Source organism: Lynx rufus, unplaced genomic scaffold (genome assembly GCF_022079265.1).
Source record: "Lynx rufus isolate CCGP_SWC_20201006 ecotype Redwood Valley unplaced genomic scaffold, mLynRuf1.p SCAF_9, whole genome shotgun sequence".
In the NCBI taxonomy this organism is placed as follows: domain Eukaryota; kingdom Metazoa; phylum Chordata; class Mammalia; order Carnivora; family Felidae; genus Lynx; species Lynx rufus.
The window spans coordinates 60077714-60103570 of record NW_025814897.1 but is presented as its reverse complement, the minus strand read 5'-3'; the positions used below and the strand labels follow the sequence as shown (position 1 = coordinate 60103570).

General features: G+C 36.5%; 1 protein-coding gene and 1 non-coding gene across 9 annotated transcripts in view; both read left to right on the top strand.

Annotated features, from left to right (window-relative positions):
- NUP98 (nucleoporin 98 and 96 precursor) overlaps positions 1-25857 on the top strand; it is a 118993-nt gene that overhangs the window by 69132 nt on the left and 24004 nt on the right. For all 8 annotated transcript variants that reach the window (XM_047071140.1, XM_047071139.1, XM_047071142.1 and 5 more), the window contains 8 exons: positions 436-574; positions 6953-7130; positions 8011-8175; positions 14766-14948; positions 15615-15771; positions 17148-17577; positions 19541-19767; positions 22023-22289. In XM_047071140.1, coding sequence (XP_046927096.1) covers positions 436-574; positions 6953-7130; positions 8011-8175; positions 14766-14948; positions 15615-15771; positions 17148-17577; positions 19541-19767; positions 22023-22289 — 1746 coding nt within the window. The remainder of the gene's footprint in view (positions 1-435; positions 575-6952; positions 7131-8010; positions 8176-14765; positions 14949-15614; positions 15772-17147; positions 17578-19540; positions 19768-22022; positions 22290-25857) is intronic.
- Positions 13869-13941, top strand: TRNAK-UUU (transfer RNA lysine (anticodon UUU)). Its single transcript has one exon. It is a non-coding gene; the product is annotated as a tRNA-Lys (tRNA).

The window sequence follows — 25857 nt, the reverse complement described above, 5'->3', positions numbered from 1 at the left end:
GCTAGGTACTAAGTAAGGGTTGTTTCAAATGTAGCAGTAGTACACATACTTAGAAGAGATTTAAGAAGGCCGTTTTGAGGATAAGTGCTATAGAAATGTAGATGTTAAACTAGATAACTGTTTGATGTCACCCTCTAATACATACTATGGATGAAATAACACAATGAAAGTATTACCAGATGATTTAAAATGTTCATGTTTAGCGACATCTGGCTGGCTCAGTCGACAGAGCATGTGACTCTTGTTCTCTGGGTTGTGAGTTTGAGCCCCATGTTGAATGTAGAGATTATTTAAAATTGTTAAGAAAATTAAATAAAATCCTGATTAATGTTTAAAGCTGCTTGCTTCCTCTGATTATTTAGTCACTGGGAGTATAAAATAGATTATTTGCCTTCTATACAGGATGAGTTTTTAACTATTTGCTTTGACTTGTAGGTTATGGTTCAATCTATTTTGAAGGAGATGTGAATTTGACAAATCTAAATTTGGATGATATTGTGCATATTCGAAGGAAAGAAGTGATTGTCTACTTAGATGATAACCAAAAACCACCTGTGGGTGAAGGGCTAAATAGGTATGAATTTATTTATGTATTTAGAAAAATCTGCTTGGGATGCATAGGTGGCTCAGTCAGTTAAGCGTCTGACTTTGGCTCAGGTCATGATCTCACGGTTCGTGGGTTCAGGCCCTGTGTTGAGCTCTGTGCTGACAGCTCAGAGCCTGGAGCCTGCTTTGGATTCTGTGTGTGTCTCTCCCTCCTTCCTCCACTCGCATTCTCTTTCTCTCAAAATAAATAAACATTGAAAAAAAATTTTAAGGAAAAAAAAGAAAAAATAATCCACTAAATCACATTTTTTTATATTATATACATTTTCCTGCAACTTGCTTTTTTGACTTACTGTACAGTCTAAGATGATTGTTTCTTTAATTTAAAAGTAAAAATGGTAAAGAAATGCTATACTAGGACTTTTTTTTTGACTCCTTTTCCCTAATATCATCAGGACCAACTGTTACTTTCCCAAAACACTTTTTAATAGTACTTTTTTTTCTTGTGTCTGCTATGATCATTTTTAACTCTCTTTATTGTAATTGGAGAAACTAGCTTCGGATACCTGTTCAGACACATGAAAGGGCCACAGGTAAAATAATTTATGTTCACAACCTACCAAGATTGAACTGTGAAGAAGTGGAAATTCAGAATAGCCCTATAAGTATAATAATTTTTAGATATCTCCTATTGTAGCAGTATTCTCATACAGGGAGTCGTGACCCTGAAGCTTTCCTTTCCAGGAAGCAACTTTATTTGTGCTGGCACGGCTCAGTTGGGTTCGTACACGAAGAACTGAGCCCCAAATGCCGCCTGGTATAGTTTTTAATACGTTTTCTATTTCTTTGTCTCTCTTATATGGTAACACACAAACATGTAGTCTGATTAAGTGGTCTCATGTTACAAGGTCATGAGGGATGTTGTCACATACACATATAGCCAGGCTGCCTTGAGGGTTTTTTTTTTTTTTTTTCTCTCTCTCTCTCTCTCTCTCTCCTTAGGGGACCCTACCAACCATAATAAGGAAATTGAATCAGTAATCAAAAAATACAGCCCCCCATGCCCCCAAAAGCCTTCAACCACATGACTTCAGACTACAGATCAATATCCTTGATGAATACTGAAGTAAATATCTTCAACAAAATATACATTTGACCCTTGAACTGTGTGAGCCCACATACATGGGTTTTTTTTAATAGTACAGTACTGTAACTGCATTTTCCTTACGATTTTCTTAACATTTTCTTTTTTCTAGTTTACTTTATTATAACACAGTATATAATCACATAACATACGAAATATGTGTTAGTCAGTGGTTTATGTTATCAGTAAGGCTTCTAGTCAACTAGGCTATTAGTAGTAAAGTTTTGTGGGAGTCAGATACACAGATTTTCAACTGCACAGGGGTTGGTACCCAACCCCAGCATTGTTCTGTCACCAGTTGTATTAGCAAATGGATTTCAGTAGTACATCGGGAGGATTTTACACCATGACCAAGTAGGATTTATTCCTGGAACACAAGGAAGGTTCAACATAGAAAAATTGATCTTGTAATACATCATGTTTGTAAAATGAATGAAGAAAATCACATGATAATCTCAACTGATGAGAAAAAGCATTTTGACAAAATACAATACCCTTTTATGAGAAAGCCACACAACAAACTAGAGATAGAGGAAAACTATCTTAGCTTAATGGAGGCCATATTTTCAACGTCCACAGAAAATATGCTCAGTGGTGGAAGAGTGAAAGCTTTTCGTCGCCACTTTTATTCAATATAACTGCCAGGGCAGTTATGCAAGGAACAGAAATACAAGGTATCATCCTGGGGGCCCTGGGTGGCTTAGTTAAGCATCCGACTCTTGATTACAGTTCGGGTTATGATCTCACAGTTGTGAGATTGAGCCCTGCGTTGGGCTCTGTGCAGGTCATGGAGCCTGCTTAAGATATTCTGTGTCTCTCTGTCTCTCTGTCTCCCTCCCTCCCTCCCTCTCTCTCTCTCTCTCTCTGCACCTCCCCTGTGTGTTCCCACCATCTGTCTCAAAAGAAAAAAGGCATCACCCAGATTGGAAAGGAGGAAGTAAAATATCTCTGTTGAGAGATGACATGATCTTATGTGGGAAACCTAAAGATTCCGTAAAACAGTTATAAATTCAGCAAGGTAGCAGGATACAAAATTAACTCACAAAAATCAGTTAAGTTTCTATATACTAATAATGAACAGTCCAAAAAGGAAAGCAATTCCATCAAAAAGAATAAAATATTTAAGAATAAGATTAACCAGGGAAGCAAAAGCTGAAAGAAGACAAACAAATGGTAATTATCTCATGTTCATGGATTGGAAGACTAAATTATTAAGATGTCTATACTACCCAAAGCAATCTACAGATTTAATGTAATCCCTATGAAGATACTAGCAGCATTGTACCTCACATATGTAGTTAAGTTATCTTTGACAAGATTGCCAAAACCATTCAGTAGGGGAAAGAACAATCTCTTTACCAAATGATTCTGGGAAACCTGTATACAGAAGTATGAAGTTGTACTTTTATACTATATTAAAAAAAAAAAACAAAAAACCCCAAAATGGACTAAAGCCTCAACATAAGACCTAAAACTTACAACACTCTTAGAATAAAACATAGGGGAAGTTTACATATATATATATATATATGTATGTATATATGTATGTGTGTGTGTGTGTGTGTATATATATATATATATATTTTTTTTTTTTTTTTTAAGTTTTTAGTTTACATACAGTGTATTAGTTTCAGGAGTACAGTATTCAACACTTCCATACATCACCCAGTGCTCATCACAAGTGCACTCCTTAATCCCCATTATCCATTTAACCCAACCCCCGCCCCCCCAACCCCTCTGGTAACCATCATTTTGTTCTCTATGGTCAAGAGTCTGTTTTTTGTTTTGCCTCTCACTCTTTTTTCCCTCCTTTGCTTATTTGTTTTTTGAATTCCAGATATGAGTGAAATCATACAGTATTTATCTTTCTCAGAGTAATTTTGTTTAACATAATACTCTCTAGCTCCGTCCATGTTGTTGCAAATGGCAACATTTCATTCTTTTTTAAGGCTGAATAATATTTAATGGGGTGTGTGGTGTGTGTATACTTCTTTATCCATTCATCAATTGATGGACACTTGAACTATTTCCATAATTTGGCTATTATAATTATAATACTGTAAACATTGGGGTGCATGTATCCCTTTGAATTAGTATTTTTGTGTTCTTTGGGTAAACACCTCGTAGTTCAATTGCTGCATCACAGAGTACTGTTTTTTTAATTTTTTTTAATGTTTGTTTATTTTTGAGAGAGAGAGAGATAGAGCACGAGTGGGGGAGGGACAGAGAGAGAGGGAGACACAGAATCCAAAGCAGTCTCCAGGCTTCAAGCTGTCAGCACAGAGCCAGACACGGGGCTCGAACTCATGAACTGTGAGATCATGACCTGAGCTGAAGTCAGACGCTCAACCGACTGAGCCACCCAGGCACCCCAGAGTAGTTCTATTTTTAACTTTTTGAGGAATCTCCATACTATTTGCCCCAGTGGCTGCACCAGTTTGCATTCCCACCAACAGTGCAAACAGGTTCCTTTTTCTCCACATCCTCGCCAATACCTGTTGTTGTTTCCTGTGTTGTTGATTTTAGCTATTCTGACAGGTGTGAGTGATATCTCATTGTAGTTTTGATTTGCATTTCCCTGTTGATGAGTGATACTGAGCATCTTTTCATGTGTTTTGGCCATCTGTACGTCTTCTTTGGAAAACTGTCTATTCATGTCTTCTGTCCATTTTTAATTGGATTATTCATTTTTTGGGTATTGAGTATTATAAGTTCTTTGTGTATTGTGGATACTAGCCCTTTATCAGATATGTCATTTGCAAATACCGTCTCCCATTTCTTAGGTTGCCTTTTGGTTTTGTTGACTGATTCCTTCATTGTGTAGAAGTTTGTTATTTTAGTATAGTCCCAATAGTTTATTTTTTATTTTGTTTCCCTTGCCTCTGGAGACATACCTAGAAAGAAGTTGCTCTGGCCAGTGTTAAAGAAGTTAACTGCCTGTGTTCTCTCCTAAGATTTTTATGGTTTCAGGTCTCACATTTAGGTCTTTAATCCATTTTTAATTTATTTTTGTGTATGGTGTAAGAAAGTGGTCCAGTTTTATTCTTTAGCATGTTACTGTCCAGTTTTCCCAACACCATTTTTTGAAGAGACGTTCTTTTTTTAAATGGTTGTTTATTTTTAAGAGAGAGGGAATGGGGGAAAGGGCAGAAAGAACGGGAGACGGAAAATCCCAAGCAGACTCCTTGTTCCCAGCACAGAGCCTGATGTGTGGTTCAAACTCACTAACCATGAGATCATGATCTGAGCTGATGGAAATCAAGAGTTGGGACAGTTAACCAACTCAGCCACCCAGGTGCCCCAAGGCCTTCTTTTTACCATGTCATTATATTTTGACAAGGATTTACTGAATACAACACTAAAAGCATAGGCAACAATAGTAAAAATGAACAAATTAGACTACATTAAAATATAAGAACCCTGTACATCTGTACATCTGTACGTGCAACAGAATGAAAAGCCAACCTGCAGAATGGGAGCAAATGTTTACAAATCATATTTCTGGTAAGTGGTTAATATGAAGAACTACATCTCAACAACAACAAAAATACCCCCCCCCCAAAAAAAAAATGGACAAAGGACTTCAGTACACATGTCTCCAGAGATACAGATGGCCAGCAAACATATGAAAAGGTACTCAACATTGCTAATAATTAGAGAAATGCAAATCAAAACCACAGTGAGCTATCATACCATCAGGATCGTTACTAAGTTTAAAAAAGAAAAGTTTTGGCAAGAATATGGAGAAATTGGAACCTTTGTATATCTTGGTGGGAATGTAAAATCGTTCAGTTACTATGGAAAAGAGTATGGTGATTCCTCAGAAAATTAAAAATGACCCATCAGTTTCTAAAGAATTGGAAGTAATATACACATATATGTGTATATATGTGTGTGTGTATGTATCTAGATATATACGTATATCTATATATGAGTATAGATATAGATATGTAGATGTGCATATAGATATAGATATGTAGATGTGCATATAGATATATATCCTGGAGATATATCCAGATGGATTGGCAGCAGGATCTCACAACCATGAGTGATTACACACCCATGTTCATAACAGTGTTCATAATAGCAAAGAAGTAGAAGCAACCCAAATATTCATTGACAGATGAATGGATAAACAAAATCTTTTTACACACAATGGAATACTATATAGCCTTAAAAAGGAAGGAAGTTCTGACATGCTAAAGCACGGATGAACCTTGAGGACATAAATAAACTGGTCATAAAACATTGAATACTGTATGATTCCACTTATTTAAGGCCATCTAAAGAGACAGATTCATAGAAACAAACAATAGAATAGTGGTTGCCAGTGGGTAGAGGTCGGGGAGTTGTTTTCTAAGGATAGAGTTTTACTTAGGAAAGGTAAGTCTTGGAAATTGGTTGAACAACAGTGTGGACATACTTAACACTACTGAATGGTATAAAAAGGAAAGGGTTAAGGTGGTAAATTTCTTTTTAAGATGTAAATTTTGTGTTATATCTTTTATCACACTAAAAAGAATAATGTTTTAAAAAGTCACCTATTAAATATTGTGATTTAATTGTGTTCTATCTGGGGGCACTTGGCTGGCTTAGTTGGTGGAACCATGTGACTCTTGATCTCGGGGTTGTAGGTTCAAGCCCCCACATTGGGCATAGAGATTACTTAATAAAAGTTTTTTTTTTCTTTAAGTCATCTATTATTATGTACTAGTGACTGTGCTAGGTGTAAGTCATACAGAATGAATAGAACACAGTCCTTGATCTCACATATTGATATTAGGAGGTGTACCTTACTGCAGTTATAGTCATCTTCCCACTCAATATTTAATGGTTAATATTATGGTATTCCTGATAGCTCATTCTGGAAGCATTTGTTAGTGGTAGTTGCTGCTATTATTAATGTTGTTAAGTACAACACCACTTTAAGACCTTCACCAAGAGTTAAGTCCTAGATCTGGACTTTTAGCACTGAATTTGATCAAGGATGCATAGCTTAAGTGTCAAAATTTTATTGGAAATAATTGATGTGTCGTGGTAGTTTAAAGTAAATGGAGTTTGACTCTTCAACCAGATATTGAGTTAGGTGATGTGGGGGTGATTCCTTGCTTTTAAGCTTATCTACCCTAAGAGGCAGGACACAAGTTTATGTAACACCTGCAGAGTAATTCCAAAGTAACACAGGTACCTTTATATAGATGTTACTTGGCTTTCTGGTCTTAAGTATGGAACATTTACACTTCACTTGGTTGTACATTACAGGAAGGCCGAAGTTACACTGGATGGAGTTTGGCCAACGGATAAAACATCTCGCTGTTTAATAAAGAGCCCAGATCGACTTGCTGATATGAACTATGAGGGCAGATTGGAAGCAGTTTCAAGGAAACAGGGAGCTCAATTCAAAGAGTACCGTCCCGAAACAGGTTCTTGGGTGTTTAAGGTATATAGTCAACTTAACCTAGTTCTTGTAAACTGTAGTTACACTGACAAAATGTGTTAGAAGAGTCTCTCTTAAATTCTTTTCATTTTTACAAATTAGGAAACAGATGTAGAGGTACATTATGATTTGCTCTAAATTACATATGTTAGTTAAACACCAGAACAATAAGGAGCTATTAAAAACTTTTATGCTGATGATTCACATCCTCTACCCCATCCTGTGAGCATGTAGATACACTTCTAAGGAGTGGTTTTTCTAATGTGTGACATCCTTAGAGACATGAGGCAGAATTTTTGTCTCTTGATACCAACTCTTCCTAAATTGTCATTCATTTAAAGATTTTTGGGGATGAAGACATTGACTTCCTCCCTTCCTTGATAGTTTAACCCAGTGGTTTCTTTTCTTCTAGGCCAGTTGGATTATTTAACAAGTTGAAGGTCCTTGTGTAGGGAGTGAACAACTAGGCAACTAGGCAGCATATAGAAATGAAAATAGTAGCAGTGTTTCTGGATTCGGTTTCCTGTATTAATAATTTAGTAATTGTATATGAGCAACTAGTACATGTACTAATCATCTAAATCTAGGGACAACAGTAAAGTATGATAGATGACATTGTGCCTTAAATATTATGATCTCTCTTTTTTTTTTTTTAAAGCTAATTCTGCAAGATTGTAAGGACAAGTATTGTGGAAGCTCTTAGGAATATAAGTGTTAAAATTGATTTTGTTGATTCTGAGGTGTTTGGCTGGCTCAGTCAGTGGAGCATGTGGCTCTTGATCTTGGGGTTGTAAGTTTGAGCCCCACACTGGGTGTAGAGATTACTTAAAAATAAAATCTTTAAAACATTTTTTTGATTTTGTTGGATTCTTCTCTTCCTTAGGTCTCCCATTTCTCTAAGTATGGCCTTCAGGATTCTGATGAAGAAGAGGAGGAACGGCCATCCAAAACTAGTACAAAGAAGTTGAAGACTGCCCCTTTGCCTCCTGCAGGCCAGGCCACCCCATTCCAGATGGCTCTTAATGGCAAGCCAGCACCTCCACCCCAGGTAGAGACAGGACAGTGAATTTGAATGGAATCCGTGATACAGAAGTTGAAAGCAAGTCATTCAGCTAGTACAAAGCTGTTTTATGACCCCTGGAACTTTGAAGAGTACAAATGTATTGGCAGTCACGTTGAGACAAGTACAAGGGAGGGCATGGTGTGGTCCTGACATCTTTTTTTAAATTGAGAGATTTAAGGAATTCTCATGCTGTTTGGATCATTCCTTCTACAGATTATCATTCTTAAACACCTCCCTCTCTTTCATTTGGACTTGCTGAATTCTCTGCTCAGTGATCAACTTAAGATAGCATTTTGCTTGTGTGGGTTGATACAAAGTAAATTCTACTTTTGTTGACTATCTGATGTGCAGTTTAATCTTGTTCTTTACCTCTGTGGTTTTTTAAAAGTTCAATTCGCTTTCTGCAAGGGTTTTTTAACTCCATTTTTCTCAAGTTGTTTGCTTATACTTCAGGTAACCTCTTAATATTTGTATTTTAACAATACATAATCTTTCTGAATATAGATCAAGTTTTAGAATATAAATGAATTATTTGGCGTGGGGAGAGTAGGGGCTACATTGTTTATTGCAATTACTTGTATCATACTCCTTTTCAGTATTGTTAAGCCAGTATAAACCTTTTGTCCATCTAGGGAAAGGTTTGTAATTTTAAATATCAGGTAGTTTCTTTGCCAGCTCATGAAGAGTTTTACTTTCCTTTGGATGTCATTTATATTCAATCAAGTTACAAAAAAATTTTTTTCTTTGCTGCCATACTCCCTCAAAAAAGAGAACTTAATATAGAATTTCTTTGTAAAGCATCCTCTACCTCTCAGCTGCTAAAAGCAGGGCCTTTGGAATTTTTTGTGCTACAATTCTTATGGCTGCTGAAATGTGCGATTTTTATGATTTATTAAATAATTTCTTGGGAGGCATTTTCTGGAGATTGTTGTGTATGTATGTTCATATTTGCGCGTACAAGGTGAGGGGGAGGGTATGATAAAAGTGGGAAATGAGAAATATATTGACTCTTATATTTATAATCTTTGTAGCATAAAACCCCTAAGAAATCTCTTCTGAACTAAAGAAATGCTGTAAATGGACTTGGTTTTCCAGTTTTCCATGTTCATTTTTTCTGAATCATATGCTTTGTATAATCTCTTTCATTCCAAAGTGTTTTTTCATCTTACATTATATGTATTTCTAGAATAAGAGTCAGGTAGCCTTCTTTTCTGCTAATAAAAGTAATTGTTAAGATCCTAAAGATGCAGCTGAGAAAAAAAAAACTTCATCCGTGGATAGAGCAAATTTACGTAACGTGTCTTGACAACCAGTGATTTTTAGGCTGTTTAATTTCCAGAATACAAATAATAAGGGAAAACTATACGTTTCTATGATGACACTTTCATAGGTGAGAATTTTTAAGAAACTGAGTACCATATAATTTCACAAGAACCAGGTTGTAGGAAAAAGAGACTTCGTAAGGATCAAAATGGGCAAAGAGAATACAGTGAATGGGATCTGTTTCAGATATCTCCTTTGATTGAAGAGAAGTGGGTGGTCTTTGGATGGCGAAAACAGAAATGGGAATAGTAGGTAGAGCTGTTTAGATATTAGGCTAACGTATTGGAACAGTAATGAAGGACTTCCTTCGTATTGCCCAGTGAGATAGGTAGGAAATGGTAGTGGTTGCATAGCTTTTAGTAATTTGCACCAAGACCTACATCTTACTGGGCACGAGGAAAACACTTGAGCCATCTGGACGAACTGGGAACAGACTGCACTGTCTTTTCATCCTAGTGTCAAGATGATTCTCTACACACTGTCACCTGGCCCCCTGGGCAGCTTGATTTCAGGGACATGGTGTTCCTCCACCTCCAGTCTGCGATAGCAGTTTTTTTTTCCTCCTGTGTACAATTTCAGGTTCTCAGAATTGGGGGCTAGGGGTTTTATAGGTATTAGGAAGATTTACATTTTTGTTTAATGGTCACTTTATCCCACTGCCTCGTGTATAATATCATTCGTGTCTTTGTAGTTTGTTCTTAAAGCTTTGATTTGCTTCTAAATAGGTAAATCAAAGCAACCAGAAAACATTAAGGTAACTAAATCTTCATGTAGTCTCTTCTGTGCCTTTGAAGTTACAGAAAGTGTTGGCATAAAAACCTTCATCACACAGATAAATTAGGGCAGTTGCAGAAACATTTGGTAGTTAGAACATTATTTCCAAAATGCTGATCTGAGATTTAGTTTTCAGCTGACTGGATCACTCCTTTGGTGACCTTTGATTCCATAGATAGGCATGGGGCTCAGGCATATTTGTATTTTAAATGCTTTCCCCCAGGTGATTGAAATATGCATCGAGGCTTCAGAACATTTGTTGAAAGACCTCAGATAGCACTCAGGGAGAGAGATTTTACCTATAGCTTTTTACCTCCACCTCATACTGAACTGTAACTTGTGTTCAGTATCAACACTGAGTAGTTGACTTGCTCAGAAACTTAGCGTTGTTCATTCAGTGAGTACCTTCAAATGAGTTAGGAATTTTTTTCAAGGGAAAAAGTGATTAGGATTTAGAAGAAAATTAACATTTCATCTTGTGTATACTTTTTAAAATTAGTCAATTTTATTTTGGGAGAGAGAGCACCCATGTGCCAAGTAGGGGAGAGGCAAAGGGAGAGGGATGGAGAGAATCTTAACCAGGCTCCACGCTCAGCACAGAGCCCGACGCAGAGCTTGATCTCACAACTGTGAGATCATGACCTGAACTGAAATCGAGAGTCAGACGCTTAACCCACTAAACCACCCAGGTGCCCCTTTCTTGTGTATACTTTTTAAAAGTAAAGTGGCAGCTGTCTATATTTATCTACTAAGTAAATGTATATGTGATTATCCATTTTATATTTTTATGTAATATATGATATATATATATATATATATATAAAATAATTGTATACCAGAAGTCTTTTTGCTTCAGATATTAATATTGTCATGTCTTATACTTAATTGTAATATCCCTGAATGTACGTGTAGAAACATACACACTTATTTTGGTGGGCCCTTGAAACCACGACATGGAATCTTTCCTGAGAACACAATAATGGTGACAAGGCTGATTTTCCAGCCAAATGAATATAAAACATTCTTTGCAGTTAGAAAACAAGTTATTCTGGGGGCGCCTGGGTGGCTCAGTTGGTTAAACATTTGACTTTGGCTCAGGTCATGATCTTACTGTTCATGGGTTTGAGCCCCATGTTGGGCTCTGTGCTGACAGTTCAGAGCCTGGAGCCTACTTCAGATTCTGTGTCTCCCATTCCCTCTGTCTCTCTCTCTCAAAAATAAATTTAAAAAACATTAAAAAAAATAAAAGCTATTTTGGAAGCTGGCAATGGTAATAGGTATACTATATTAAACTATTTGGCGAGGACAGTATGAATTATTTAAATACCTGTTTGACCGTGGATTGGTTGTTTACCCTTTGTTGAATAAAAGGTGTTATGATTTACTTTACGTACTTGAATTACTTTACTGGATTAAGACATGTTTTATCTTTAGGGTATTGGCAGCTTTGTTTGTATGAGAAAGATTCTCTTGAGGTGGAAAGTGGAGATTTCTAAAATCCCTGAAAGTTTCAGTGATGAAATCTCACCTTCCATGTATCTAAAAAGACAGTTATTTTACAGAAATTATCTGTGTACTTAGGATTTACAATGTACTGTGCTGGTACTTAGACATAAATAAGATCTACTTTCAAGAGATTACAGTATATGAAAGGAATATTCCATTTAGCTGCTTTTCCCAGTATTTGCCTTTCTTTTCCATAGATCTCACAAGGACTCCCTATTTTTTTTTTAACTTCCTCAATTCCTTCTGAGCCATCTTTATTATTATTATTATTATAATTATTATTAGTCTACTTTTCTTTCCAGGACTGGTTTTGAAGAAGCACCTGATCTCCCAAGATCGATCAGAAAATAAGTACACAGGCATCTTTTGGGGGAGTTTACCGCAGTTGCTTAGATGCACTTTAACAACATTCACTAATGGTTCTAAGAGCTTCCCAGCTCCTCATAGTTTCTAGTAATTCACTTCTCCCTTACTTATTACACAATACCTCAGAGCTTTAAAGTCTATGCATGAGAGTGGAGCAAATAAAACCTTGATCCTTACTTAGCATACTTCTGAAAAATATGCTGGGTCCCTTAGGTCTCCATTCGAGTTACTTGATGAAACACCTTCGTTTTGCCTTAAAGTGTTCTAAGTGAACATCTCTTGCTGCTGTTATTTCTTCGTTGAGTAGTGTAAGTTGAAACCATTCTCTCCTTTTTTCCTTTTCTCCCACCCATCCTCACTCCTTGTTCTTTCATGGTTATTAACTGCCCTTTCTGCTGTATGCCAGGCGCTACACTAGGCAGTAGATTTGACAAAATGATGAATGTTGAATTTAAAATGTGCTTGGTGATAGATACAGAAAACAGTAGGCCGTAATCTCTGTTTTCAAGCCTTGAGAATATGGTGGGACAGACATCACATATGCAAGAATTTATAGTATATCATGATAGATCATAAAAAATAGGTTTAGACAGAATGTAATGGGAACCCAACAGTGGGAGGGTATTCTAACTGATAGGTTGACACACAGGATATGGAGTAGTTTAATAGCTTCCTAAAGTGAATTGGTTAAAAACTCTAATATACTAGGGACCCTTTGGAGTTAGAGTGTTCCCATAATTCTTGTAAATGAAATGGGAGCATTGTGACCAGGGCTACTTTTTATTTTATTTTTTTCCAGAATTGTAGAGCATAAAGGTAGTCGCACTTGCCTTTAGCCTCTACAGTAGGTAAAAAAGAGTATCATTTTTGCCTTTCATCATTATCTAGTTTTGTTAGAGCTGTCCTTTGGGAATGTTCATATCTTCAGTTGCAATTCCCTATGCATCCAACAGTTCAGTTTTTCTACACTTATAAATGAGAGCAGTCATTCTTTCAGTAAGGATAAGTGTTAAAGGAATGCAAGGGAATAGCTAATAGACCATTAAAAATAAAGTTGAAAAAGTTACACTAATGATTGTTTCTTTGTTCAAAGTAATCAAGAAATTATTTATTTACTTTTAATGTCTATTGATTTATTTTGAGAGAGAGCACGAGCAGGGAAGGGGCAGAGAGACAGAATCCCAAGCAGGCTCTGTGCTAGGAGCACAGAGCCTGACATGGGGCTCAGTCCCACAAACCGTGAGACCATGACCCAAGCCGAAATCAAGAATCAGACACACAATTGACCCAAGTGCCCCATGAAATTATTTTTTTAAACTACCTTTTACACATTAGCATCTATTTGAGGGTTAGCACGAAATAGGCCACTTAGGAAGATAAGCCAAAAATTTTGGAAGATTAATAATCTATAAATGATACCAATGTAAGAAAAATAAGTGGTAAAACTTTTTGATTTTGAGAATGTTTCATAAGTTGGCTTAGCCACTTGTCACCATTTTACCAGGTAATATGCAGGTTTAGGACATACTTAATTTGTACTGAAATGGTTATTTTACAGTGGGCTTCAGGTTGATGAGTTATTTACCTTTTCAAATCATAAACTGTTAGTCATGGGTATATCTTGAAAACTCCTTAATAAATGTAAACATAACTCTTGGAACTTGAACATAAAGGAATTATTCCTAAATTAAAATTGTTTCTAAGAGGCTACCTGGCTGGCTCAGTTGGTAGAGCGTGGAACTTTTGATCTCAGGGTTGTGAGTTCAAGCCCCACGTTGGGTGTGGAGCCTACTTTATTTAAAAAAAAATTTTTTTAATGTTTGTTTATTTTTGAGAAATAGTCCGAGACACAGTACAAACAAGGGAGAGGCAGAGAGAGAGGGAGATACAGAATCTGAAGCAAACTCCAGGCTCTGAGCTGTCAGCACAGAGCCCATTGCAGGGCTCTAACTCACAAACTATGAGATCATGACCTGAGCTGAAGTCAGACACTTAACCAACTGAGCCACCCAGGCGCCCTGGTGTGGAGCCTACTTTAAAAAAAAAAAAATGTTTCTAATATTACTTTGTTTTTTCCTTTTGGGAAATTAGGGTAGGCATTCCTCATATGTTACATGGTACTGCATATGTAGATTCTAGCTAACCTTTAGGATTTAGTCATAGAAAAGATAAAAAAATGGAAAATTACTTGAGACTTTGATATTTGTACCTTTTATTCTCTTTTCCCAATGGCTTCTGGCTACAAGGCAATGTGAGGGCAGGGTCACCCTGTGTATATCAGAAAATTATATTTGCTAGCTGTATCAGGTAAGGCATAATCTTTGTCTGAAGACCACCATTTGTTCAGTATGGGGCTTACGTTCCAGACACCAGACCTTAACATATTACAAAAGGGTGATTTCATGTATCCATATTTAGATCTCAAGTACGTATAGGGGGATTTGGGGTAATTATTCCTAAATCCTTTTTAGCAAATATGTTACCTCACACTGTCTTAGAATGGACAGAATCTAGTATTACAATATCATATTCTGAATAACTATAGAAGCTCTGTGTCTATTTGGTATAATTTAATGCTGCTTCCCTGATCTTTCTGCTGTCTACAGAGCCAGAGCCCAGAGGTGGAGCAGTTAGGGAGGGTTGTGGAACTGGACAGTGACATGGTAGATATCACCCAGGAGCCAGTTTTGGATTCCATGTTAGAAGAGTGCGTGCCTGAGGATCAGGAACCTGTGTCTGCCTCAACACACATTGCATCTTCACTGGGAATTAATCCACATGTCTTACAGGTGAAGTCCTAACCCACCCTTACTACAACAGGAAGCCAAACTAATGTTTACCTCCCTTGCATCTAATCAGGCCTCTTCCTTGATTATTTACTGAAGAGCATTGAGTGGTCATTGGAATGAAGAAAAACCAGAATATGGTCCATATTTGGGCCTCATTTTTCCGTTCTGGGAGGGAAAGCTATATTGAGATTCAGAACACGTGGATTCTAATCCGAGTTCTATAACTATTACTATGTGACTTTAGGCGAGTCATTTAACATCTGTGAGCACAGATTTTTCTCTGTAGGGTGGTTTTGAGGCTCTCAAAAGTGCTCCATAAAAGTTTTAATAGCCTAGTAGATAACAGGTTTCTTTAAACTCTGTCTCAATTTCTTTTGCCTATGCCTTTTGGCATGTTATAAGTTTAGCCTTTGTCTTATTTTCAAAGTTAATCATCCTGTAAACAGGTGAGCAATTGCTGTGTGCCAGACTTTGGTGGGACTCTAGATATAAGAGGAATGTTCTATAACTTAAATTCCTCAGGCACATGCAGCCACACCGATATTATAGTAGCTCTGGACACAGCCTTCAGGCAGAGCAATTTACTGGTTGTTGTAAACTGCATTTTTCTTTTATGGCCTTTGGATTTCAGGGAACACATTCATTCTATAGATATTGCCTTTTTAGATCATGAAAGCATCATTGCTTGCTGATGAAGAAGATGTAGATACGGTCATGGATCAACGCTTCAGTCACCTTCCTTCTAAAACAGATACTTCTCAAGAAATCTGTTCTCCCAGACTCCCCATTTCAGCATCCCACTCGTCAAAATCCCGTTCTTTAGGTACTGTAAGTGATGCTATTTTACAAGAAAGCTGTAAAGTCCTGCTTTTCACATATCTTCTTCTAAGCTGAGTCAACTTCTCTAGCAAATATCCCCCTAAAGGCATATGACATAAGGATGCCAAGAGGAAATGTACTCTTCTAAATATGTTAGGTGGGGCCAGTTTTTAAAAACCGTAATGTGCTTTATTGTTGCAGATGTACAAGTTGTATGGAGAACAAAGCATTTGTGTTTTGTTTAGGTTATGTTTTTATTTGCTTATGAATGTGGACTAGATCAGATTTCCTAATTTTTATCACATCTTAGAGGAATGAGCAAGTTGTCCTGCACTGTACAATTTTGTGCAGTCCTCATACTGTCCTTATTTTATTGCCTCCTGGGGGCAAATGTTGCTTCTTACAATGCATAAAACTCGTCAGATTTCTACTTTTTCCTAAACCTTGCCTAATTCCTAGGAAAGTGATACTTGATTTTAAAGCTTTCCCTTTTTTCCTTCTTGTGGGATTGGAAGTAGAGTATCAATATGAACAAAGGACATAAGCACATGTAATCTCAAATGTTTTAAAAGCCAGAGGAACTACTAGGAAGAGATTTGTTTATATTGCCTTAAAAACTTTATTTTTCACTTCTTTCAAGTGCCCTTAATAAAACCCGTTTTAAAAATATGTTAACTAATAAAGCAATTAAACATAACAACCTTTTCTCTAATGGGCACTTGTACTTCAATAACTACCTCTACCTCTTAGAAAACAGGCAATATAATAGTAATAAGAACTGTCCTTCTGAAAGGCACAAGGTACCTCCATGGGTTTTTGTTTCATGGAGTCTAGCATGAGCATTGGAGTGGTAGCAATTTGTATTTTTATCTTATTAAGCTTTTTCTTTGGACTAAGAAATGTTTACATTTGGCATTCTGAAAAGGGCATGACCATTGATGTCAGACCTGGCTTATCTCTTAGTCCTGCCATTAGTAGCTTTGTGGATTTGGACTAATCACTTTTCAAAGCCCAGTTTTCCTACCTATAAAATGGGATAATAGTGTTGTTTGTATGAAGTTATTGAAGGGTGAAATGAAACTGTGTATACAAATGACTTATACAGAGTCTTTCACAAAATAAGTGTTAATTTTTTTTTTTTTAAGTAGTAGTGATAGTGTTTGTTATTAATGTTAATATTATTGTGGCATCATCATCACAAATTCCTGCCTTGGTTTCCTGGTGAAACAGTATTCCACAGATTATGACTTGCCTCTTGTCATCTATATCTGATTTAATTGGTTTGGAAAAACTGTAATTTCAGCCTCACTGATGATTGCTGTTCAAGAAGCAATAGAGACTGTATTTTCTAATAGTTTTTTTTTTTTCCCCCTATTTCAGTTGGTGGGTTACTACAATCAAAGTTTACTAGTGGAGCTTTTCTTTCACCAAGTGCCTCTGTACAAGAATGTCGCACCCCCAGAGCATCGTCTTTGATGAATATTCCATCCACATGCCCTTGGTCTGTCCCTCCACCCCTCACCTCTGTGTTTACAGTGCCCAGCCCAGCCCCTGAAGTTCAGTTGAAAACCGTGGGTACACGTAGACAACCAGGCCTAGTCCCTCTTGAAAAGTCTGTCACCTATGGCAAGGGGAAACTCTTGATGGATATGGCTCTGTTTATGGGACGCTCATTTCGAGTTGGTTGGGGCCCCAACTGGACTCTTGCTAATAGTGGAGAACAGCTGAGTGGCTGTCATGAACTGGAAAATCATCAAAATGCCGATTCTATGGAATATGGATTCCTGCCTAATCCAGTAGCTGTTAAATCGTGAGTCACATTTTCTTTATGGTTTTTGAGAAAAGCAACTTGGTAGGTGAGAAAAAATTTTTCATTATCAGAAGACCCAAAGTCTCTAGACCTTGGTGATCTTTCTAGATATGCTCTTAGTACAGTTTTTTTTTAATATATTTTTTTTTAATGTTTGTTTATTTTTGAGAGAGCACATGGAGGGCAGGGAGCAGAGAGAAAGGGGACAAAAGATCCAAAGTGGGCTTTGGGCTGACAGCAGTAAGCCCAATGCGGGGCTCAAACTCACAAACCGTGAGATCATGACCTGAGCCAAAGTTGGATGCTCAACTGACTGAGCCACCCAGGTACCCCTGTTCTTAGTACAGTTTTAGATAGCAGAAGATCTTTGTATAATTAAAAACCAAACCGATTAATAAGATAACTCCATTTGTAACATCAAGGTATGAAGAGTATAATACTTAGTGGTTAAACTTTAATTGGAAATTTAACAGACCCAAAGTTGATGCTGCAGCATTCCTTGGGTTTTATTCTTTTTATTGCATTAGTCATTTTTTCCTATTTTCTCACTTAGATATTTGTGATTTATATATATACATATGTAAAATATATAATATATATATATTATATATAATATATGTAATGTATATTATATATAATATATGTAATGTATATTATATATTATACATTATATATATACATTATATATTATACATATTATATATACATTATATATAATATATGTAATGTATATTACATATATATAATATATGTAATGTATATTACATATATATAATATATGTAATGTATATTACATATATATAATATATGTAATGTATATTACATATATATAATATATGTAATGTATATATGTATGGGGTATTTTCTCAACTAAGCACATTTCCCATATCTTGGACCTGGTAAGGTGAATGTATAAACTGGGTATAATTCATACATAAGTATCTGGAAATAAGATGACATCTGATAGAGGCATCTGGCTGGCTCAGTCAGTAGAGCATACAACTCTTGATCTCGGCTTCATGAGTTGAAGCCCCACATTGGGCATAGAGCTTACTTAAAAAAAGACATCTGGTAGCTATGTATGCTATGTTATTACTACATAATCCCCACTATTAACATTTATGTGTGTGTACTTCTAGTTCTGTATACTTTATATATGTGTTGAGTATACATATACACATATATAATCTATACACATACATACGTGCACACACGCATATATAATCTATACACACACATACATACATATGCATACACAGTTCTGGTAGTTATTAACCAATATGCATACAGTTGTTTTGTGCAAAATATATAACATTTTCCTGTTTACTCTTTATAACAAATTGTGCTGTCTTTACTACAGATTAAATGACTGTGATCACCTATAATGCTTGGTATTTAAAGTTAACTTTGAAGAAATACAAAACAATAGCTCTCTTGAACCTCACAATTAGTAATGTTGATCCTAATCTAGGTTATACATGATGTCATGTTTTGAAGGTTATTAATATCAATCTTAAAATTGGATCAAGGTGAGATTGATTATATGCTCATCTTAATTTAGAGTCAGTTTTACAGTATCTATAACCTTAGCCTCACAACTTTTGATCCCTCACTATGTATAATTTGAGAAATCAGTGTCCCAACAATGGTTTTTGGTCCTTGGATTTCATAATATGTAGATACATGTTGAAGCCAGCTCAAAGTCTAACTGCATTGATTCCCATGCTTGTTACAACCTGGCCTTAAGAAGCCTTTGGATTCTGAATGCATGGGCCAGATAATTTGTTTACTCATTCTACAGCAGATAAGTTCATTATAGTTTGACATTAGGGAACACAGTTACTTTAAAACCACAGGTGAATGTTTTGCATTCTCTTTGAATCATAAAAATAAAGGTTTATTTGTAGGAAAATTCTAGCATCTGTCTTATCTTCATTTTCTGTCTTGTCATTTGCTCTTGTAGCCTAACAGAGTCTCCATTCAAAGTTCGTTTGGAAAAACTCAGTTTGAGACAAAAGCCAGATGAAGACCTGCAGTTATACCAAATACCTCTGGAGCTCAAATTAAAGCACAGCACTGTCCATGTAGATGAGCTGTGTCCTCTCATTGTCCCTAATCCAGGAGTTGCTGTCATTCATGACTATGCAAATTGGGTTAAGAAAGCTTCTGGAGACTTTTTGGAAGCACAAAGTGAGTATGGACTATGTCTATCTAACCTTTGATGTTTCAGGAACTGGAGTAGAAGCATGCGTTCATAGGAGGACAGATTTCCTTATGCCAGTGTAGTGGGCGGATGCCTGAGCTCACACTTGTGTGTAGTTGAGTTGCAAAGAGCAAAATCCCAAGGAAGAAGAAATGATAACATTTTTTACAGTTACTCTTCTGCTTTTTAATATATGAGTCCTTGTTCACAGGAACTGCAGCCAAATTCTTTGGATTTTTGAAATTCCATTCCTTTCTCCATTCTGAGAACATAGGGAAAGAAAGCCATTCCTTCTTTCTTTCTTTTTTTTTTTTTTAAAGTGTATTTGTTTATTTTGAGAGAGAGAGAGCACAGTGCATGCCAGCAGGGGAGGGTCAAAGAGAGAATCCCAAGCAGGCTCTGCGCTGCCAGCACAGAGCCTGACGTGGGGATTGACCCCACAAACCACAAGATCATGACCTGAGCCAAGGTCAAGAGTCAGACGTTTAATTGAGCCACCCAGGTGCCCTTCCTTCTTGCTTTTCTAAATCCTACCCATTCTTCCGTGTCCAGCTTAAATCCCTTTTGTTCTTCCCAACAATTTTAGTGTTCATAAATTCCCTCTTAACCTCTCTTTTCTATAACTATTGTGACCATGGTTTTCTAAACCAATACTTTGATAACAGGCTTTTCTAATATGGGAACCTACTATTTCAAATAGTAGAAAAATTATACTTAATTACATGTTTGATAACATTTCAACATGTAAAAATGTTGAAAAATGGCAACTATTTTAGACTGTCATATGCCACAAATTCTGAGAATTGTGTATGTTAATTTCTTTGTGTTTGCTTCAGTTGTCTCATCATCATTTCAAACATGTGAGACATCTTCCCAGTGCATACTTGTATTTGGCTTAGTGGTAAACAGTGCTTCCATCTTGTTTTCCTTCTTGAGGAGCAATATGAATAGTAGTTAAGAGTATAGAGCTGGATTTATTACTTGGGTTCAAATCTTGGCTCTAATACATTTTGCCTATAACTTTGAGCAAGTTACTTCAATTTCCTCATCTGTAAAATGAAGATGATAACCTCTGTGGATAGTGAAGTTCAGAGTTGGCTTTACTCTTAAGTGTTTTCGAATAGTGTCATTTTAGGCTCTGTAAATGTTAGGCTGTACCTCTTACAGGAGAGAATACTCTCTCACAAGTTTTTAGAGCACTTCATATTTTTTAATAAAAATTTTTTTTTCTTGGGGTGCCTGGGCAGCGCAGTTGGTTAAGTGGCTGACTTCAGCTCAGGTCATGATCTCACAGTCTGTGAGTTTGAGTTCGCGTCGGGCTCTGTGCTGACAGCTCAGAGCCTGGAGCCTGCTTTGGATTCTGTGTCTCCTCTCTCTCTCTCTCTCTCTCTCTCTCTCTCTCTCTCTCTCTCTCTGTCCTCCCCTGCTTGTGCTCTCTCTGTTTCTCAAAAATAAATAAATGTTGGGGCGCCTGGGTGGCGCAGTCGGTTAAGCGTCCGACTTCAGCCAGGTCACGATCTCGCGGTCCGTGAGTTCGAGCCCCGCGTCGGGCTCTGAGCTGATGGCTCAGAGCCTGGAGCCTGTTTTCGGTTCTGTGTCTCCCTCTCTCTCTGCCCCTCCCCCATTCATGCTCTGTCTCTCTCTGTCCCAAAAACAAATAAACGTTGAAAATATAAATAAATGTTAAAAATTAAAAAAAAATTTTTTTTTCTTTATTTTAGAGAGAGAGCACAAGTGACAGAGGAGAGGGGAGAGGGACAGAGTGAGGGAGGGAGAGAAGGAGAAAGCGAGAGAGAAAGAATATCTCAAGTAGGCTCCACGGTCAGCCCAGAGCCGAAATCAAGAGTTGGACACTGAACTGACTGAGCCACCCAGGCACCCCAGCACTTCTTATTTCTTAAAGCATTTTGTAAACAGAATTTAATCAAGTTACAGGACTTTTCTCTGTCATTTGAGATTATATTAGCCATAATTGAGCTAGAGGAACTGGTTTAAAAGAGCATAGAGTTACATATGTTATAACAAGTACCACAGGAACATGGAGTGAACAAGCAGTTACACTACAGACCTCTGGGACTTGTAAAACACAGCAGAGTGAGCCAGAAACAGATTCAGGGAAATCAGCTTGAGTGGTTGTTTGGGGTATTTATTAATTTATGTGTTTTTATGCCACCATTAGAGTGATGTCCTCTCTGTAGTTACTTTGACTTTATGTCATATTATTTTCCTGTCCCATCTTTAGTTGTGAAGCACTGGAGCCTAGCATGGACATTATGTGAAGCCTTATGGGGCCACCTGAAGGAGACTGACAGCCAGCTGGATGAACCCAATGAATACATTCAGATTCTGGAGCGAAGAAGAACTTTCTCTCGCTGGCTATCCTATACTGCCGCACCTCAAATTGAGGAGGAAGTCTCCTTAACCCGAAAAGACAAGCCTGTGGAGGCTGTCTTCAGCTACCTCACAGGCAAGAGGATCAGTGAGGCCTGCTCTCTGGCCCAGCAGTCAGGTAGGGCATATGGTCCCTCTCTGCACCCCTGTCTGTGCTACTCACTGTCCCTACCCCTTAATTGTAGATTTGCCTTTGTCTTCTAACCTGAATTAATAATAAACTTCCCAGGAATATTGCTGGTTACTCGAGAATAGGGATTGTGTTTTCTAGTTTTTTTTTATAGAACCATAAACATTAAGTTTACGAAATTAAAGTTATTTTAATTTTGTATGCTACAAATGGATTTACAGATGCAGATAAGCAAAAAGCAATAAATACAAATCACCTGCATCCTTTAGCATTTAGTAGACATTTCAGTATACAGCTTGAATTTGGACTATTTACTTTGTAATATATTAGGTATATTAGAATTTGTGTACACAAAGCATATATGAATGTAAACTTTTCAAAGGTGGTACCCCGCTACATACACACACACACACACACACACACACACACACACACACACACACACAATATGTGTATATATACACATTATAATATATACATATGCTATATATAATATACACATACATACACACACTGTGTTCTTTTCATCTCCTATAATATAGGCATTATAGTCAAATGCTTCTCAGCATTCATTTATGTATGGATGTTAGGGAACTCCTTTTTTTGACATTTAGGCTTTTTCTTCCCCACAATAAGCAGTATTCTGAACTTTTGAAACATACGCATTTTGGATTAATTCACTTTATTTCATTCAGGTAAATATTAAATTTAATTTCTGGGTTATTGTTTTTTTTGTGTTTTTTTTTTTAAGGTCTTCCCATTATGTATTTCTGCTTTTCCTCTTGCACTAATGAGAGGCATTCAGCAAGTACTTCAGACACAAATCTTGGTAAAAATAAAGGATGGCATAGTTCAATTTAATATAAGTAGATCTCTGATCAGACTTTGTTACTGAAACCTATCTTACGTGAAACCAACTAATTGGAGCCATCAACTGGATTTATTCTGGGGGGACTTGGCCAGTTTGGGGATTATAAGGAATAAATCATAGGAAAAGCTAGAATCAAGAACTTATATACATGGCCAGTTGCATTCCACTGTCACTACATGTTTAGCTCAGTGCCTTTGTGGTCTTCATATATTTTTGTACAGAGAGAATTTGTCTTTAGGATTGGCCTTCTGTAAAGCTAAAAAGATTATGAATCATTAAAGAGACAAAGTTATGCTTACCAATGCATACGTGTATAGCAGAAGAGGATCTTAAGGACTGCCGGAAGTCAGGTCCTTAGATTTATTTGTTCATAAACTCTACTTCTTCCTCCTTTTTTTTTTCTTACTTTAAGGTTAAACTTTTGACAAGGCAGTACCTTTCAGCTTACTAAAAACTTTCGCTTTACTACCTCCACTTTTAATAATTGATAGAACAATTAAACAATATCAAGAACATAAAATTTGTGAACATTATCAATGTTATCTGATATATACCCAACAAGAAGACCTCAAATCAGTAACCTAAGCTTCTACCTTAAGAAATCAGCAAAATAAGAAATAAACCAAAAGGTAGAAGAAGAGAGGAAATACTAGATTAGAACAGAAATCAATGAAAATGGCAACATAAAAAGAAAAAAACAGTAATCAGTAACATCAAAAATTAGTTCTTTGAGAAGATTAAGAAAGTTTACAAACCTTTAACTACACTGATCATGGGGGGGCGGGGAGGGAGACAAATTACCAACAAATAGGAATGAAAATAAAAAACAAACAAAAATGCTACTAGCCCTACAGAAAAGGGAATACTATGAGAAATTCTGTGTCAACAAATTAAACAACTTAGGTGACATTGACAAATTCCAAGGAAGATATAAATTACCAAAACTAATTCAAGAAAAAGTAGAAAATCTAAATATATCTGTAACAAATAAAGAAGTTGAATTAGTAATTAAAAATCTTCACTCAGAAAAGCTAATCCAGATGTCTTCACTGGTGAACACTATCATGTGTTTGAAGAAGAAGTCATATCAATCCTCTGTAACTCTTTTCAGCAAATAGAGGGGAGCACTTTCCAACTCATTCCATGATGACATTATTACCCAGATGTCAAAGCACACGTACAAAAAAACTATAGCTAACATCATACTTAATGTTGAAAGACTGAACAATTTCACCCTAAGATTGGGAACACCATTTCTGTACAACATTGTAGTGAATATTGTAGCCAGTGTAATCACATAAGGAAAAGAAGCAAAAAAGTCATACATATGAGGAAGGAAGGGATGAAACTGTCTTTATTAAAAGATGGCATGATTCTGTATGTATATAGTTCAGTCCTAAGTAATCCACAGAAAAGGTAATGGGACTAAATAAACTAGTTCAGCATGACCTCAGGATTCAAGATTAGTATACAAAATACAGTTTATTTCTATGTATTAGCAACAGGCAATCCAAAAATGAAGTGAGAAAAACAGTTGCATTCACAATAATATCAGAAAGAATAAAATACTTAAGGAATAAATGTAACAAAAATGAGACTTGTACTATAATTATAAAACATTGCTGAGGAAATAAAGATCTAAATAAATGGGGAAACACATTCCGCATTTATGGAATACATCTCAGTTCAGCACTCTTGTCATTTTTGGCTGGTAATTTTTTGTTGTGGAGGCTGTCCGGGCATTTCAAGATACTTAACAGCATCCCTGCCCTCTACCCATAAGAGTACTTTACCCTTGGTTGTGACAACTAAAAATATCTCTAGACATTGCCAAGTGTTCCCTGGAGAGCAGAACCACTCAGATTGAGAACCACTGGTAGATTGGGAACCTCAGTGTTGCTAAGATGTCTGTTATCTGCAAATTAATTTGTACATTCAGTGCATTTTCTATCAAAATCCACAACTGGCATTTTTGCAAAAATTAACAAGCTGATTCTTATTTGGAAATGTAAAAGACCTAAACAGTCTTTGAAAAGAAGAACAAAATCAGAGAACTCAACACTTTTCTAATTTCAAAACTTCTATAAAGCTGCAGCAGTCAGGACAATGTGGTACTGGTATAAGAATGAACATAGAACAACAGAGTAGAATAGAAGTGAGACTTGAATATAAAACCCTTCCACTTAGATTCAGTTGATTTTTGACAAAGGTGCCAAGATGATTTAAATGTGGAAAGTATGGTCTTTTCAATAGATAATGCTGTGATAGTTGGATATTCACATGCAAAAGATTAATTTGTATTCTTACGTTGCACCATACACTAAAATTGACTTGAGAAGTACCCTAGGATCCTGCTACGTGCTTTGTATATGTCCTCATAAATGGGAAAATCTATGTGAAAAGTCAGGGATGGGCAGAAGCTGATTGGTTGGTTGTGTGATGGAAGCAAAGAGAGGATCTAAATGAATGGATTATATCAAGATTTTAACTTGACCATCTCTGGTGACCCAGAATATTTATAAATCCTGGCCAGTAAATCCTCTCTTTGGGATTCTGTAGATACACAGAAATAATCTTTTCTTTTTTCCTTTTAGTATTTTTCACCTAGAATACTAGCAGCTCATGGTCAAGTGAGCTACAGCACTTACTGCCTGAATCATAGTCCAGTCATGCCTTGATTACCTA